Source organism: Camponotus floridanus, unplaced genomic scaffold, assembly GCF_003227725.1.
Source record: "Camponotus floridanus strain SB8 unplaced genomic scaffold, Cflo_v7.5 scaffold98, whole genome shotgun sequence".
Taxonomy (NCBI): Eukaryota; Metazoa; Arthropoda; class Insecta; order Hymenoptera; family Formicidae; genus Camponotus; species Camponotus floridanus.
In genome coordinates this window covers 248,527-263,182 of record NW_020229869.1, presented here as the reverse complement: position 1 = coordinate 263,182, position 14,656 = coordinate 248,527, and the positions used below count along the sequence as shown (strand labels likewise).

Below are 14,656 nucleotides of genomic sequence, written 5' to 3'. Positions count from 1 at the left end.
GAGCGTATTGCGGTTTCCTTGACGGTCGGCTCATGGTGAACCCTACTCGCGGCAAGCTTGCAAAATTCCACGTTGCAAAAGGCCGTATACTTCCTACTGACATTAACGTATCGGACATCGGAATTATTACCAGGTTAAAACAAGATACACATTTACATCACGGATTTTAAAGACATAATAAAATAGCATTTTTCAACTTTTAATATTAAGTTTAACTTTAATTTTAATCTATTCGAAAAAAAATAGGAAAAATTATTGAAATAAAATAAAATTAGAAAAAAATATTGTGAAATAAAATTTTTTTAATAATTAAAATTTTCGTCACGTCGCATCATGAGATTGTTTCAGAATAAAAATTCATACACGATGATTACAAATCGAGAATTAAACAGATTATTTTTAATTTTGAGTTAATCTTTCCAATTATAAAGAATATACATATCATACATAATGCAACTTGATGCATTATACGATACAATAACAACATTTAATTGAAAATGCCTCGAAACATTGCACGGATAGATTTGATTGACTTATAATCCCCATTGATTGCGTTTCATGCGACTCAAGCCTGCGTTAGATTGACATTTTGTAATCGAGTCGATTCGATTATTATTACACTGGGCTTACGGAGTTATGCTTAAAAAAATTCGCGGCTGCGCGACGAGATGTTTCATTTGTCTCGCGAAACCATCGTGGACACCCTTACGAAGTACGGTGTTAGGGACCTGCGAGAAATTGCTACGGTAATACATCGTACATGCGTGAGTATTGCGTCAGGTCGTTGGCTTTCACTCTCTCTCTAACGTGCCTCATAAACATTACACGATACTACAAACTGACGAGAAGTGCAAATCGGTCTGAAAAACGGAAGAAATCTCGGTCCGCCTTAATTCTCGAGATGCGAATAAATAAAATTTTACTATTTTTTAATGAAACCAAATTATTACGACAAGTTGTCGAAATGAAGTTCGTTTAAACCAAATTATTACGACAAGTTGTCGAAATGAAGTTCGTTTAAATATATCTATATTATTGTGTTAAAAAAAACAAGATTTGCAACGGTTGGATCCTTCAACGAAAATCTTCAAAAATACAAATACGATAAAAAAAATCAAATTTTGTCACCGATCCATGTAATCATACGCGCCCAGTTTCTCCTTCCAGTATCACATACGTGAATCTCCTTAATTTTCGTTCTCCGATTGCATATCGTCGACGAATAAAAATATTATCTATCGTTCGCGCGTTGGCCGAGACGAGTGGATATCAAGCATAAACGCTTCGAGACACGCGTTGGACGGGAAAAAGCGAAATATGCTATTATATATACATTATACGGTGCTATCGAAGCATGAAGGAGCTATCGAGAACAAGGACAATTTCGGAAAATCCCACGTTCCTTGCGAAAGTTACGGAATTACGTTTGTGGTAATAAAGTTGGAATAAGCTTCACCGAAACGCGGTTTCCTGCAATCGACGCGATGGTGACGTTAGATCCGTGTTTGCGCATCGCAATTACTTTTCACCGCAACTGTTTTCACGCGCCTTTCTCGCGGGGCGCCGATTATATCAAATATATTGCACACGCATTCCCCGCGTACAACGCATGCATTAAAGCGCTCGTTTGTGCCATTCACTCGGCAATATACTTCATATATTTCAGCTTGAGCGCCATCGCACGTGATATATATACTATGTATAATATATATTTTGCATATGCTTATAGATAATATCCTTTATACGCTTGGGCCAACATTACGATCTATCAACTCGAGATCCTCGGTTTAATTCGCGAGAGACTCGAGATAATATCGAATGATAAGTATCGACGATTCGAGAATCCGAGAATAAATTCTCAACGCTGTAACTCAGATCGTATCAATAATTATTAGCAGGGCTACCTCGGAGAAACTGATCGATCTGACCTACTGAAAGGGACGCGGTGCTGGCGGAGGCCTTCAAAGGCGCCACGTAATAGAATGCCTGGGGATCCCTCTGCGATTCCAATAATTGCAGTCTGTGTGGTTGCTGCTGCTGCTGCTGTTGCTGCTGCTGCTGCTGCTGGTGCTGCTGCTGCTGCTGCTGCTGCTGGCGGCGTTGTTGCTGCGCGTAGAGCTGCTGGGACTGCTGGAACAGCTGTGCCTGCTGCTTTCTGTAGAGCACTTCCTGGGGTTGCGTCACCGCCTGGCTGGGCGCTGACTGGGCCTGCTTGTAAACCGGACTCTGCCGCTGAGCCTGCTGGTACTGTTGAAGTTGCTGCAGACCGACTAGGGACTGGGGCTGATGGGCTACGAACGGTTGGAGTTTGTGACTGAGGCTAAAGTCACCTACAGTTTGAGGCAATGTCTGATAAAGCTGGGTATTGTACTGACCGGTCGAGGGATCATACACGAGTTCCGACTGGTAGATGGGCTCGGCGGCGGTTGCGGTTGCAGCGGTGACCGTTGTCTGACCGGTCAGCTTAACTCTCGAAGAAGTTTGAGGCGAGGCTTGAGGGGCAGCCTGAGGTCTCGCGGTGGGGTTGGCGGAAACGTGCGAGCCGATCGTGTTCACGTAACGCTCGAGTTCGGCGGCAAAGTCGAGGTGGGGTGTGCTAGTGGTCGTGGTGCGCAGAGGTGATACCGTGGGGTGAGTCTGGGCGTAGAGAAGATTGTCGGGGCGCTCGGTGCTGCTGGGGGAAACGTATTGCGCGGCCACTTGGGCGACGTGAGGCCGCGGGGTTATCGCGACCGACTGGGGCCTCTGACGGGTCACCGGCCGGCGAGTGGTCGCCTCGAGGGACTGATAGACGTTCGAGGCGATGGTGGACTGACCACGGAGAACGGGGGACGGTGTGGTCTGGTACTGCGCCGTCGGGGTGGAAGCTAGTCTATAGAAGGCCGGGTTGGGAGACGGCGAGGACTCGTAAATGGCGGTGGAAGGTGTAATTTGCACCAGAGTGCTCGGTCTCCTGAAGGCCGAGGGTCGCAGTTGCGGCTTCAGGTCTTCCTCGGTCAGCTCCTGGCTCGCGTCATCGTCGAGCTGATATTCCGATTGGAATATCGTGGTCGGAGCGCGAGTGGTTGATGATGGCTGATATGTTGGTCTCACCGGGATGGGTCGTTGCACGGGTCTGACGACAGGATAATTCGCTGGTCCAGAGATTTCCTCCTCCTCCTTCTCTGGCACCTCTTCCTCCTCGTCTTTGGGCGCGTTCGGGTCGCAGGGGTTGCCCGAAACGTAGCTAAACTCTCTCTTGTTGCCGTCCGGGTCGATGTAGCCGTACTTTCCGCGCACGACGCAGTCAACGCCGCGAGTCTCCTCCTTGAAAGAACCATCGGCCGCTTCGTAGCCGAAGGTAAAAGACCCGTCATCGTTGACCTTGTTGTAGTTCCTGATGGTCTGCACCGGCGGCGGCTTCGACGCGTGCAACCCGTCCTTAGAACGAGGCGAAGGAAGCGCGCGGGTGCGCGGTTGATAGATCGCCACGTCTTCGAAATCGTCCTCGGCCGCCTGGTTGTCCTGTTCCTGGTAATATGTTTCAGATTCCGCTCGAGGCCGGATCTGCACTCGCCGCGCTTCTGTTAGAGCGAGCAAACACGCCGGAATTACCTGGTAATAGAGAAGGATTTATTACAGTAGAAACAGGTTGAGATCGCGGGAATGTGGTCATTAACATGTTGATATGACGTTACGCGTGTTGCGCACGAAAGAAAGTAGTCGGCGCTCCTGCTGGATTAAAGTTTTTAAAGAAACTTCGCAAAGTGAAAACGGAAAGTGAGATGTGAACTTTCGGTGGAAATCACGATTTGCACCTTTTTGTATATTCTGCTTAAAATAGAGAACATTAGTGTCTCTCGGATCAATGTATAAAGAATATCTGCTTTCCAAAACTTTCCAATTTCTCTAACAAAAATTTTACTGATATCGTATCTCTCATTTTAATTATCACAAGAAGACAATTAGATTTACACTTTAATTCTTTTTAATATAATACGTAATTAACATAATATATTCATGTAACTTCTAACGAGAGAAAATAAATTGCAGAGTATTGTGTGAAATAATCAAAGAATTCTGGCATTTAATACCGGCACTCGTGTGCATCGAGAAACAATGGAAGCAGGCGTTAAGTAGAAGTGGACGATACATGTCAGACGCTCGCGTACCCTCGCATGTCGACGTGATTCTTTACCCGCGGCTAAGGGGGAAGTAGTTTTATCGCGTCACGCGATAGACGTAATCGGAGAATTGCTGGAACCACCAGAGGCGGAATATGGTTGTGTAGGCCAGCCCCGGTTAGTCTGGTTTCCAGGCACGAAGCCGGATCTGCATCACGGAGATACGTTTATAGGAAGCGAGAAGAGATGGGGAGAGCGAGTTTCGCGGATCGGTGAACGCGCGGCTCGTGTACGCGCGGCGAAATGTCTTATCGTTCGCTCGAACGCGACCGAACGCTCGGCTGTTAAACGCGAGCACGAATGGTTTACGGCCGGCGACAAGGTGGAGCCCGCTAGATTACATCTGAATTTTGCGCCGGCCCCATAAATTTGCTGCGAGAAATTTCGTCTCGAGCCCTCCTGAGAATCTTGCAAACATAAATAATTTAGATTCCTCTCCAATTTAATGGTCAATAAATTTTTTTAGGTTGCAATCTCCGACTCGTATGTAAATATACTCTTGCACAAAATTAACGCATAATTTTTTTTTCCACTTTTTCTTTACAATTTTTCTTTAAAATTTAAATATCAGCTTTTAAAGAAAAAATGAAAAAAAAATTATGCGTTAATTTTGTCCAGGAGTATATTTTATAAAATGAAAAAACGAGCAATTCCCAAAATTGGCCAAAAGAGAGATGTATATTGCGCTAGATATATTTCCTTTTGCAAGGAGCGATTCTTTTCCCTGTCGCTCTATGCGCAAACTCGTTGCCTGGCTGATTAATTATTTAAGCGTTGACATTCTCTCGACATTTAGCTAGCTTGGCACTCTTCACTTGTCGTATCCTACGTACGCTCACGCGTTTTTCCTCGCGGGGCTGACCGCTCAGCATCCTTACGGCTGACAAAACGTGGTCTCGACTTCCGGTAAGGCGGCTCTCGGTGAGAACCGCCTTGGCGCACATGTGTTACGTAATTTCTACTTCTCGGCTGACCCGAATACGGGGCGAGGCAGGAGCGCGGCCGACGTGCCTACCGTGAGAGAGAAAGAGATTCAGATTCAGAGCGTCGTAACTCGGCGCGCATGTCTCACCAGCCGCTTCTGGATCTCCTTGAACCAAGCCGAGAGCAAAACGCGCACAAAAGACAGGCGGGAACCACACCTAACGATGACCTACAGGAAACGCCGGAGCTCTCTTAAGCTTCTCCGAGTACGTAATAAAAGATAGCGAAGAAAAAACTTTATTATATTCTTTAATAGAGGTAGATCCTGGATCAATTGAAAGAGCCAGGGACACGAATTTAAAGTACGTACGCTTTCATGATGCGTGGAAAATTAATGAGTCTCTCTTAGGTTCTCAGGCATTTACATCTCGTTTTAATTGACGTTGTTAATAACGAGTACGCAATTAGTATCTTGCCGTTGAATTTTTATCAGAGTCGTAAACAATCTCCTTTCATTGTCGGCGAGCATTTTTATGAGGAAATTTTATTAATGAAGAAAATAATTGTGAATATATTAAATAATTCTTAGGTAATATTCGCATAAAATAATTCCGTGTCGATACTCGATAAGATCGATTCGTTCGATCTTCGCGATGACCGCATCGGGAATATTCGATCGAGAGCGTTGGTCCGTCCTTGAGACGCGAAGCCATGTCGTCCTGAGACTTTCGAATGATACCGTATGCCGCTACATGCTCTCTTCGGGCGTGCGCCGATTAATTTCCGAAACGACCCCGTGATAAAATGCCGACGCCTTTCCTTGCGACGACGCAGCTCGCGGTGCTCGCTGACGAAACACCACCGGACCGAATTCGACGCGGACGTGATAAATGGGCCGACGATGATGTCGCAAGCATCAGGGAATATACGAAAGTTGTCTCTCATAACTGATTATTCGGCCAGAACCCGATGCAATCGACGCGAATTCAATCGCGAACATAGGAATTATAGCGAGATGATTAGCTATTCAGAGATGCAATTCTATCCGGTCTCTCGTCACATTCTCACTTTCGTTATCTTCTAATCAGCGTCGCGAGAACACGCAAGAATCGATATGTATAATTTCTACAAATAGTGTAAGAAACTCTCGTAACTCTCGTAACTCGCTGTCATTATGATCGTCGAGGCAAACGCTGTCGCTTTCAAATTTTTAGCCGACTTGAAAGTTTTTCCGTCTAGACTTTTACGTGATTTTTCCCGGTCATTAGAGCATCGGATTAAACTGCTCCATTGCTTTGTCTACCTAGTGATTAGAATCGAACGAAATTGGTTACGCTTTTCTGAGCGCTCCCTGAAAATTGGAAAGGTCTTCGGTCGGCAGGGTAAACTGATTCGCGATTATCGGTGCACGCAGCGTTCGAGTTCCGACGAAATCGACGAGGAGACGTTGCAACGTCGTCATTATCTACGAAACGCGCGCACAACCGTCCGGACCACTGAAAGCGTGTACAGGCTAATGACTCTTCCATCTGGTCCGGGTTAGAGGAAAATCGTGACGCCGTGTTAGGGCTCTGTAATCAACGTGGCATGCCAGTCATACACAGTGAGAGGCACAGACACATTCGGTCCAGTTGGGAGCAATCGACTATGGCGCACCACGCCTTGTCTAAGTGAGCCCCGAAGCCGTCTGGAGAAAGGAAGAATCGTTGCGCCGCGCAAGATCCCCGCGTTTGCCGCTTAATAAACATACGTCTTGTTCTTTGCGTGAGTCCCTTATCTTCGATTTCGATCACTTCCGTGATGTTTTTCGCGAAACATTTTCGAAAGCCCGAACGAGGAGCAACGTGGAAATGCAAGTTACCGAACAATGTTACGAGATATTTGTTTCTCCTTGCATTGTGAGATGTAAATTATAATAAAATTATAATTCTAATTATACAATAATTAATTAATCATAATTACATTATAATTCTAATTAATTAATTATAATAAAATTATAATTTAATTAAAAGCAAAATATTTGTCAAAAAAAATTAATTACTAAACGCGCTACTGTTAATAAGTGCTTAGAGGCAAATGACTTGACATTTTAAAGAGATAAAATATTTGATATAGAATCTAATTAAAAGAAATAATATCTTTGATATGTTACGTCATGGAAAAATAATTATACACTATACAGCTGATATAGAAATCGTTGCAATCAAGGCCCGTAATCACTCAATTTTACGCCGAGTGCAATTTGATGGCGGGAAGCGATTAATAATAAGCTGTACTCATTTTACTCAACTAGAATCGTGGGCTTTTGGAGAATAAAAGAACCTTATACCGCGCCGCGCGTGGGATCAATCATGCAAGCAAGAGAGCCAATTACCGATCTATGATTAGCGGTGGTTCTAACACGCTCGTTCGTATGGATGTTTTGCGAAAAAAAAGCGGAGGAAGTTGTTATATAGCTCAGTTTGTATGTTTAATATTTTTCATATATAATTGTAAAAACGATCACGATTAAGCTAATGAATAAATATAATAGTGGTAAAAGCGTCAAGAAATAGGAAATGGTCTCTTTCACGGTGAAGGTGACACGTCAGTTTCGAGAGAAACAAAAAGGACTGTCGTCTTAACAAATGCGTTCTTCATATTTTCCTATTACACACACATGTATATGCATGTACAAAAACTCATATTGCATATATTCACATATGCAATAGACGCCGATTCCCAAAGAATGTTCCGCTCGATCATGTATTTCATACTAGGAAGTAATTAGAATAATTTGCCTGCAACTTTCCTCGCTTAAATGTCCGGAAGCGGCGGAAGCTGAAGCGATCGTGAATTTATTTCTGATTAACTCCGAGTTACAATTAGTAATTAGCGGGCGACTAACGAGAGAATTAGGTCTGCTATAATATAACATACTCGACGTGATTAATCGCATTACGCGCAACAGGAAGAATATATTCTGAGTACAGATATCAATATGGATTCTTTTAACGAATGAAAAATAATGAACGATGTAACCGTGAGATGCCATGAACTTTAATGAAGTTTATGAGAATGTATATGAATTTTCTATTCTTCTTTTTCTATATCATATTTTTACGTATCCGCGTGGAAAGTAAGAGTACATTCGTGGAGAGTAGGATGCTGTTTCCGGCAGATAAATTATGAAAAATGGGAGTGTAAATCTGGCTGATGTAGGTGAGGTAATTGAAAGGGAAACGCGATATCCGTGTCGAGCCTTCGGATTTAACTTTAATGCGGCAATTAAAGTTTATATCGATGCAATTTCAGACTAGGCTTATTGCTTACAGAACCAACGCAAGGTGGAACGGTGATGACGATGATGAGAAATTAATTCTCAGTGTATATTAATAACCGCGAGAGTGGAGATGACGTTCGACCTTGCGGATTGAATTTCTTCTCACATATCTAGGAACCACTGAAGCGTTAATCGTCAGATTGATCCTAGTAATATTAGTAGATAACTATTATATACATGTAACAAAGGCAAATCAAATAAGCTTGAAAAATCTGCCGTGTCACGAGAATGTTAACGAATAATAGCGATATGATAGACAGATGACGAAAGCAATCCAAATAATCCATCGTTTCTATAATTGTATTGTGTGGCGTAATTTCTCTCCAATCGACGCAATTCACAACTGACAGATTGCCTCTCGAAGAAACATTTCGATGGCTGCATCTCAAGGATTTACGACAGATTCGTTGCGGAATTGGACACATGGAATTACAAGAGATTACACACATCTAAATAGGAAAAAATGCAAAGTAAATAATACGATAAAAATGTATAAGATTGTTATCGTGAGTTTAACAAAGGATAATAAAAGATATATATTGCTATCATTAAAACACTAGGATTTAAAGAGGACCTTTTTATTATTTCAACACTTTGTTCGCATCTTCTTTTACGACGTGTGATATCACGATAACGGGCGTAAAACAATGAAATATACAAACGCATTTATCACGCGAGCGAAAGTGATATATAAAACATTCTGATTACATCAATGAGACCCCGAGGACGCCTTAAGGATGTGGATCATAAAGAATCAACCCGACAGGTTTCATTATCTAGGCGCCTGTTATTTTCTTCAACCGGTCTAACATAAGCCTCGATGGGAGCGACTTTCTCGAGTGGAGGAGGAGAAGGAGGAGGAGGCGAGGACGTCTCGCGCGTGCGATCGACGCGCGAGAGAAGACACCGGACGGGCTCTCCTGTCATCCCCTTCCTGGGCGAGGGGTATCCGGCGGAAGTGAGAACGAGGCGAGGGAACGCCGTTCTTCGCGCCTAGGTCATAAACGGTCGGTGCGATTGTTCTCACGTAACAAACGCCGGGACAAATATTTGAAAGTGCAGCTGGCGCGCGCCGCGCGCGCTCTCGGCGCAACAAAGACGGCGCTCTCGGGAAAAATCCGGGAGACTCGAGGGGATACACGTTCGCCTAACGTGTGGCGAGCGATTTCGCGAGAGACATGCGAGAGTGAACGCGTGACTCATTTCGTATGGGCGTCGGTATGCGCGCATTGGTATGCCGTTCGATGGTCCGTGCCCTTGTCTTTTGAGCGCTCGGTCTGACCACTTGCTAGATCTACTTGCGTTCCGCATCGAGTTCTATTCGCTCTCACTTTCTTCCATCTCGCCAGGGAAACCGCGCCAACGATTCGCATTTACGGGACTAATCAGCCTTGCGCGCTCGTATCTTAAACTTTCGTTTTTCTTTGTCATTAGAATGTCATACAATTAGCTTTCGTGCATTTCTTTTTAGGCTATCGCAGGAAAATTGAAAGTGAATAAATAAATATCCCAATTAATTTCTTTTTAGGCTATTGCAGGAAAATTGAAAGTGAATAAATAAATATTCCAATTAAGAAGATTAAAAATATCGGATATTTGAATTTGTGTATATTCTAATTTTTTCTCATTTATTTTATGATACTTTTCCATACATTTACGTTTGACCTTTTATTCCTTGACAAAAATGTTGAAGCAAATAGATTTTAATTTGTAATAGAAGGTTGAAAATTTTTCGCGAATTAAGTTTTTTATACACATATCATTAATAAACAGATTAATTTAATCTATAATTATAAAATTCCAGCTAGACTTTAATTATCTAGAATCTTGAGATTAAAATTAAAAGAATTAACAAGTTAACAAGTAATATTAAATATAAAAGATTATAAATATATGTGATATATATATATATATATATATATATATATATATCCAATCAAATTTCCACGTGAAAGATCTACTTGGAATGAATCGAGCAACCTCATCAATGTAATTGAGGGTTTCATCTTTATCGTTAGACGCGATCTCAGTAATATGTGCAAGAATCTCCGATATTTCTAAACTACCCCATATAATATTTTGTTGCCTTATGCGGCAAACTTAATGCGTTTGCGTGCATCCACAACACCGGGTATAATTATAATACCAACGGCATCATATGCGTTTCGAAAGGAACGACTGCTCGAAAGATCGGCATGCCCTTAATTTATGGATTTGCCAGACTCATGTTGCGATACATTCTCGCTCTCACATTTTCTTTTGAACTGGCTGCCTAATGAGACTACAAGAATATCGTCATGGCCACGCACAAAAACAGGAAATCTCTCTTCAGAATGCTAATTAGCTGAATAGTTACGGTAATATTTCGCGCTGAAACCTTACATCGTTTTTTTGAAAAAATGACACCGTTTCTTATCCCGTATCTGCAGCGACAAAAACCGAATTCATCGAAATTGTATACTTGTTTCGTGTGTATTTCCCGTTTATATCTGTCAACTGACAGGACGGATTGACAGGATAGCGATAAGCTGAGATAATTAAGAAGCATGCGACAATCTGACTTTCTATTATATAATGACGCTAAAAAAATGGTCACAAAGAGACTTTACAATTCGCAATGGTTCGGGTGTTGCCTTTAAGACTCGCACCAAAGGATTTGCGGCGAATAGAAGAACAAAGTCTTCGAGAATCATTTATCGCCAAAAAATTCTCGTTGAAAGCCGGTGAGAGATTTGCTTCTATTATATATATTAGCCTCGCTTTCGCAATTTGGCGCTACCGAAGTTTCTCCGTTTGTTGATTCTCGTCGTCGGCGGGTTTCTAACGGCATCGGGAAACCAGGTTTCTCGACGAGGACCGTCGACAACGATTGCGATAGGTCGTCTTTCTATCGCGAATCGCATTGCATATCATCGCGCTCGAACGACTTTGCTCGAAAAGCGGGGAAAAAGCGCCACGATTTTTGTGACAGACGAGCTGCGTCATTGGAAACTGACATCTTCATCACGGTTTCTCACGATCGCCCATATCGGACCCGTTCTTGATTCATCTCGCAAGAAACACGCATTTTTTAACTCTTTCCGCTTTCGATATCAACGATATTGATCATCCAGAATTTCGATTGGCTGGATCGATGACGGGATATCGTGTCATATCGCTTCCAAGAGTTTCGCGAAAACACAGACGTTCCATATTTGTGATCGGTGAAAGTACCAATAATCGTACCAGACACTTATGTCGATCGATCGAACGATCGTGCCAATTTTTTGGTTCGATCAATTTAAAATGTTTCGATGAAACGCGCACGCATCTGGAGAGTAATCTTGTTTCCATCATGGCGATGTAAATTCGAAACGCGAGATATTGTTTGCGTATCCTCTATCGCAACGCATCTCACTGAGAGATCAGCTCAGGAAACATCGGCTGTAGGGAAACGAACGTCGCATAGAAAATGAATATGAATGATTAACAAGCGTTTAATTATCGCGTTACACGTCGCTAGAAGGGAATTGGAGAAATCGCCGTTGATATTCACCAACGGGAGTCTTATGCATTTCTTCGCACGATTCGCGAATTATGCCACGGTTCATGAGTGAAATCAGCGATTATTAAACATTCTCATAAGAACTTGAGAGACGCCAGGTCGCTTAAGAACGTGCCTGATAGTTGATGATTATGCGCTTTTGATTTAGATGCGCCAACGTAATCTATGAAATCTGGATTAGTCTCGGAAAGTCTCTCTAATATGTCGTTTGATTTACTGGTCGTCACAAAAGCTGTGGATAAAGAAAGTAATGTCGTGTCTGCGAACCGACCTGGGCTGAAAATAACAAACCTAGCGTGCTTGGTAACAATGTACCGGAATATAATAGACAGGACTTTCACTATCAATCAAGAGAATCGTGTAATGAGTGTAAAACATTCGAGAGAAGCATCGCCGTGATTTGAAAAATGAGGCTGTAACAATCGGAGCAGAATACCTGATTACTACTATTGCTCGCAGGGCTCGGGTGTTTCGCGAGGCGCGAATCTGTTTCCCATTCAACAAAAGATTACGTCGCTCGTTCATTAAGGTAACTGCCGATGTCAACAACTGCCTGGCGTATACAATTAATTCGCGACTATTCGCGGGAAAACAGTTGCAGTTTCGGATTCAACACTTTCCTCGCGCGCCTTTCGCACGAGTTCACGACAAAAGGGAGGTTTCCAGCGAAAATTCTCGTGGCTATATTTAGAACACCGTGTGGGCGGACACAATTCACTTTCCGTTGTTGTTAATCATGCGCCGTCTATGAATTATAAGTGCCTTCACACGCGCGCGCACGAATTGCAATAATGAACCACGTAGATCTTATCGAGGTCCTGACTTTTCTGCCTTAACGATGCTTAATTTCATGTAGGTCACAGGATAACGAGCCATGTTTTTAAAAAAAAGCCGCTGAGTCACAAATCACAATTAACGGTTCAACATAAAAGGTACGTTTTTTATCAATCTGATGTCTTACAATGAACATAGTGGATATATCATAGTGTAATGTTAATATGAATTTGATTACTTATTAATAATACAAACATATTTAATTAATTAATCTATCAAAATTTGTATATATTAGAGTTTCAATATATTGTATCTGAATAATTTTTTTAAATATTAAAAGATAAATATTAGCATATTTAATAACATTACACAAGATATGTTATAAATATTAAATTATTGCAAATTTTAAATAAATCATTTAGAATTTTTTGTTTTATATGCCTGAAGATTTGGAAAAAATTGCAATATTCAATATATTATAACATATATATATTTGAAATATTATCAATGAGAATTCTCTATCTATCTCAATCTCTCACAAATTTAATATTTTACTGATATTATATGAAATAAATGATAAATAATAGAAAAAAAATGAAACAATTATGAACATGTAACACTAAATAAAATGTTCAAAGTTATAAAGATGAAGAGCTAATCGAGGGGAAAGAGGACACACTCAGCTTTTTGATAAAATAATTTAGTACATACCAGCAATATAATCCTCATGGTGCACGCGTTGATGAAACGAGGAGGGGGAGGTATATATTTACTACTTGTCGGGGAATGGTCCTCCGTGAGTTTCACTGAGAGAGTGCAGCGGTATAGTACGGTGCTCGGTCCTTTATAACCTATACGAAGGCTTTTGCCTATAGTGGGGGCCTCGTCGTCCCGCGGATATAGCGGCTACGTCCTCTTCGACGCCGCGACACCCGCGAATTAGATTCCGGACACAGGGGGCCATGGCCAAATCGGCACGCGCCCCGCTGCCATTGCCAAATCTCTTTCCGATTGCGCGACACGCACTTACTCGCAAACGTGTATAGATGTAGATATGACACGGGAAGAGGTGACACATCGAAACACCCGAAAGGGATACGGAGTTAGGATCGAGCCAGGGTCGTGAGAACCCGCTTCTATGCGCGCAACGTTCCGTTGTGCTCCGTGTCAAATTAGATTGTCAGCGTATATTGAGGTGCGATATGTGGAAAGACGGTTGGCATCCAAGTAATAAGTATCCTCCGGCTATTTGGCAGAAATATAATCAGCACGCTAGCGTATTAATTATTCATCTGACGCGGCCTGGTATGTTATAACATGTAGCAAGTTACTTCCGTATGACATATTATTTTAGTATTGGTCTATCTAGTAGACCGAAATATCGTGTATTTATAATACACTTTAAGACACATATTTAATACATATTTATAATACACTTAAAATTAGCCGTACGAAATTTAAAATTGCAAGCTATTAAGAATTGTATTATCAATCATATTGTTATGTAACAAAGTGGCACATTTGTTCGTTCTATCGGAGTTTTGTTAAAAATAATATTCAATCTTTTAATGCTCACAAAACGGAATCATTATCAATTCAAAGCCCACAATCCTACATTGCCTAATTATAAGTGCGTGCAAATAACGTGTATTGTATGAGTGCACATAACGGATTGGTACGAAAGTTTAGATCGAGCGATAGACTAGATCGAGCAGGGTCGTGAGAAAAATTTGTACACGTAAGCGGATATATTCCAGATACATTCGTGACTTCGTACTTATATAGGTGTTCCATGAAAGCCATTTTTAATACTTTCTTTACAATACTTTGTAAAATTTTTAAGTTCTAACGGATACTTAACACAATATATATTTTAATACTCTAATTATGATGGTTTACTCAAAGCTGAAAAATTACAATGTCATACGT

At 41.8% G+C, this 14,656-nt stretch overlaps 1 protein-coding gene across 2 annotated transcripts; it reads right to left on the bottom strand.

The window, feature by feature from the left end:
- Positions 1 to 323: 323 nt before the first annotated feature.
- LOC105248485 (ras-interacting protein RIP3-like) lies at positions 324 to 13,549 on the bottom strand. 2 transcript variants are annotated; one of them, XM_020026646.2, is made up of 3 exons: positions 13,439 to 13,549; positions 2,376 to 3,594; positions 324 to 2,291 (listed from the first exon to the last, which is right to left on the bottom strand). In XM_020026646.2, the coding sequence occupies exons 1-3, from the start codon at positions 13,454 to 13,456 to the stop codon at positions 1,882 to 1,884; spliced, it is 1,647 nt and encodes a 548-aa protein (XP_019882205.1). In that variant the 5' UTR covers positions 13,457 to 13,549; the 3' UTR covers positions 324 to 1,881. The 2 variants fall into 2 exon arrangements, with proteins under 2 accessions (XP_019882205.1, XP_011251601.1); XM_011253299.2 differs by having other exon boundaries at positions 324 to 3,594.
- Between the last annotated feature and the right edge of the window lie 1,107 nt (positions 13,550 to 14,656).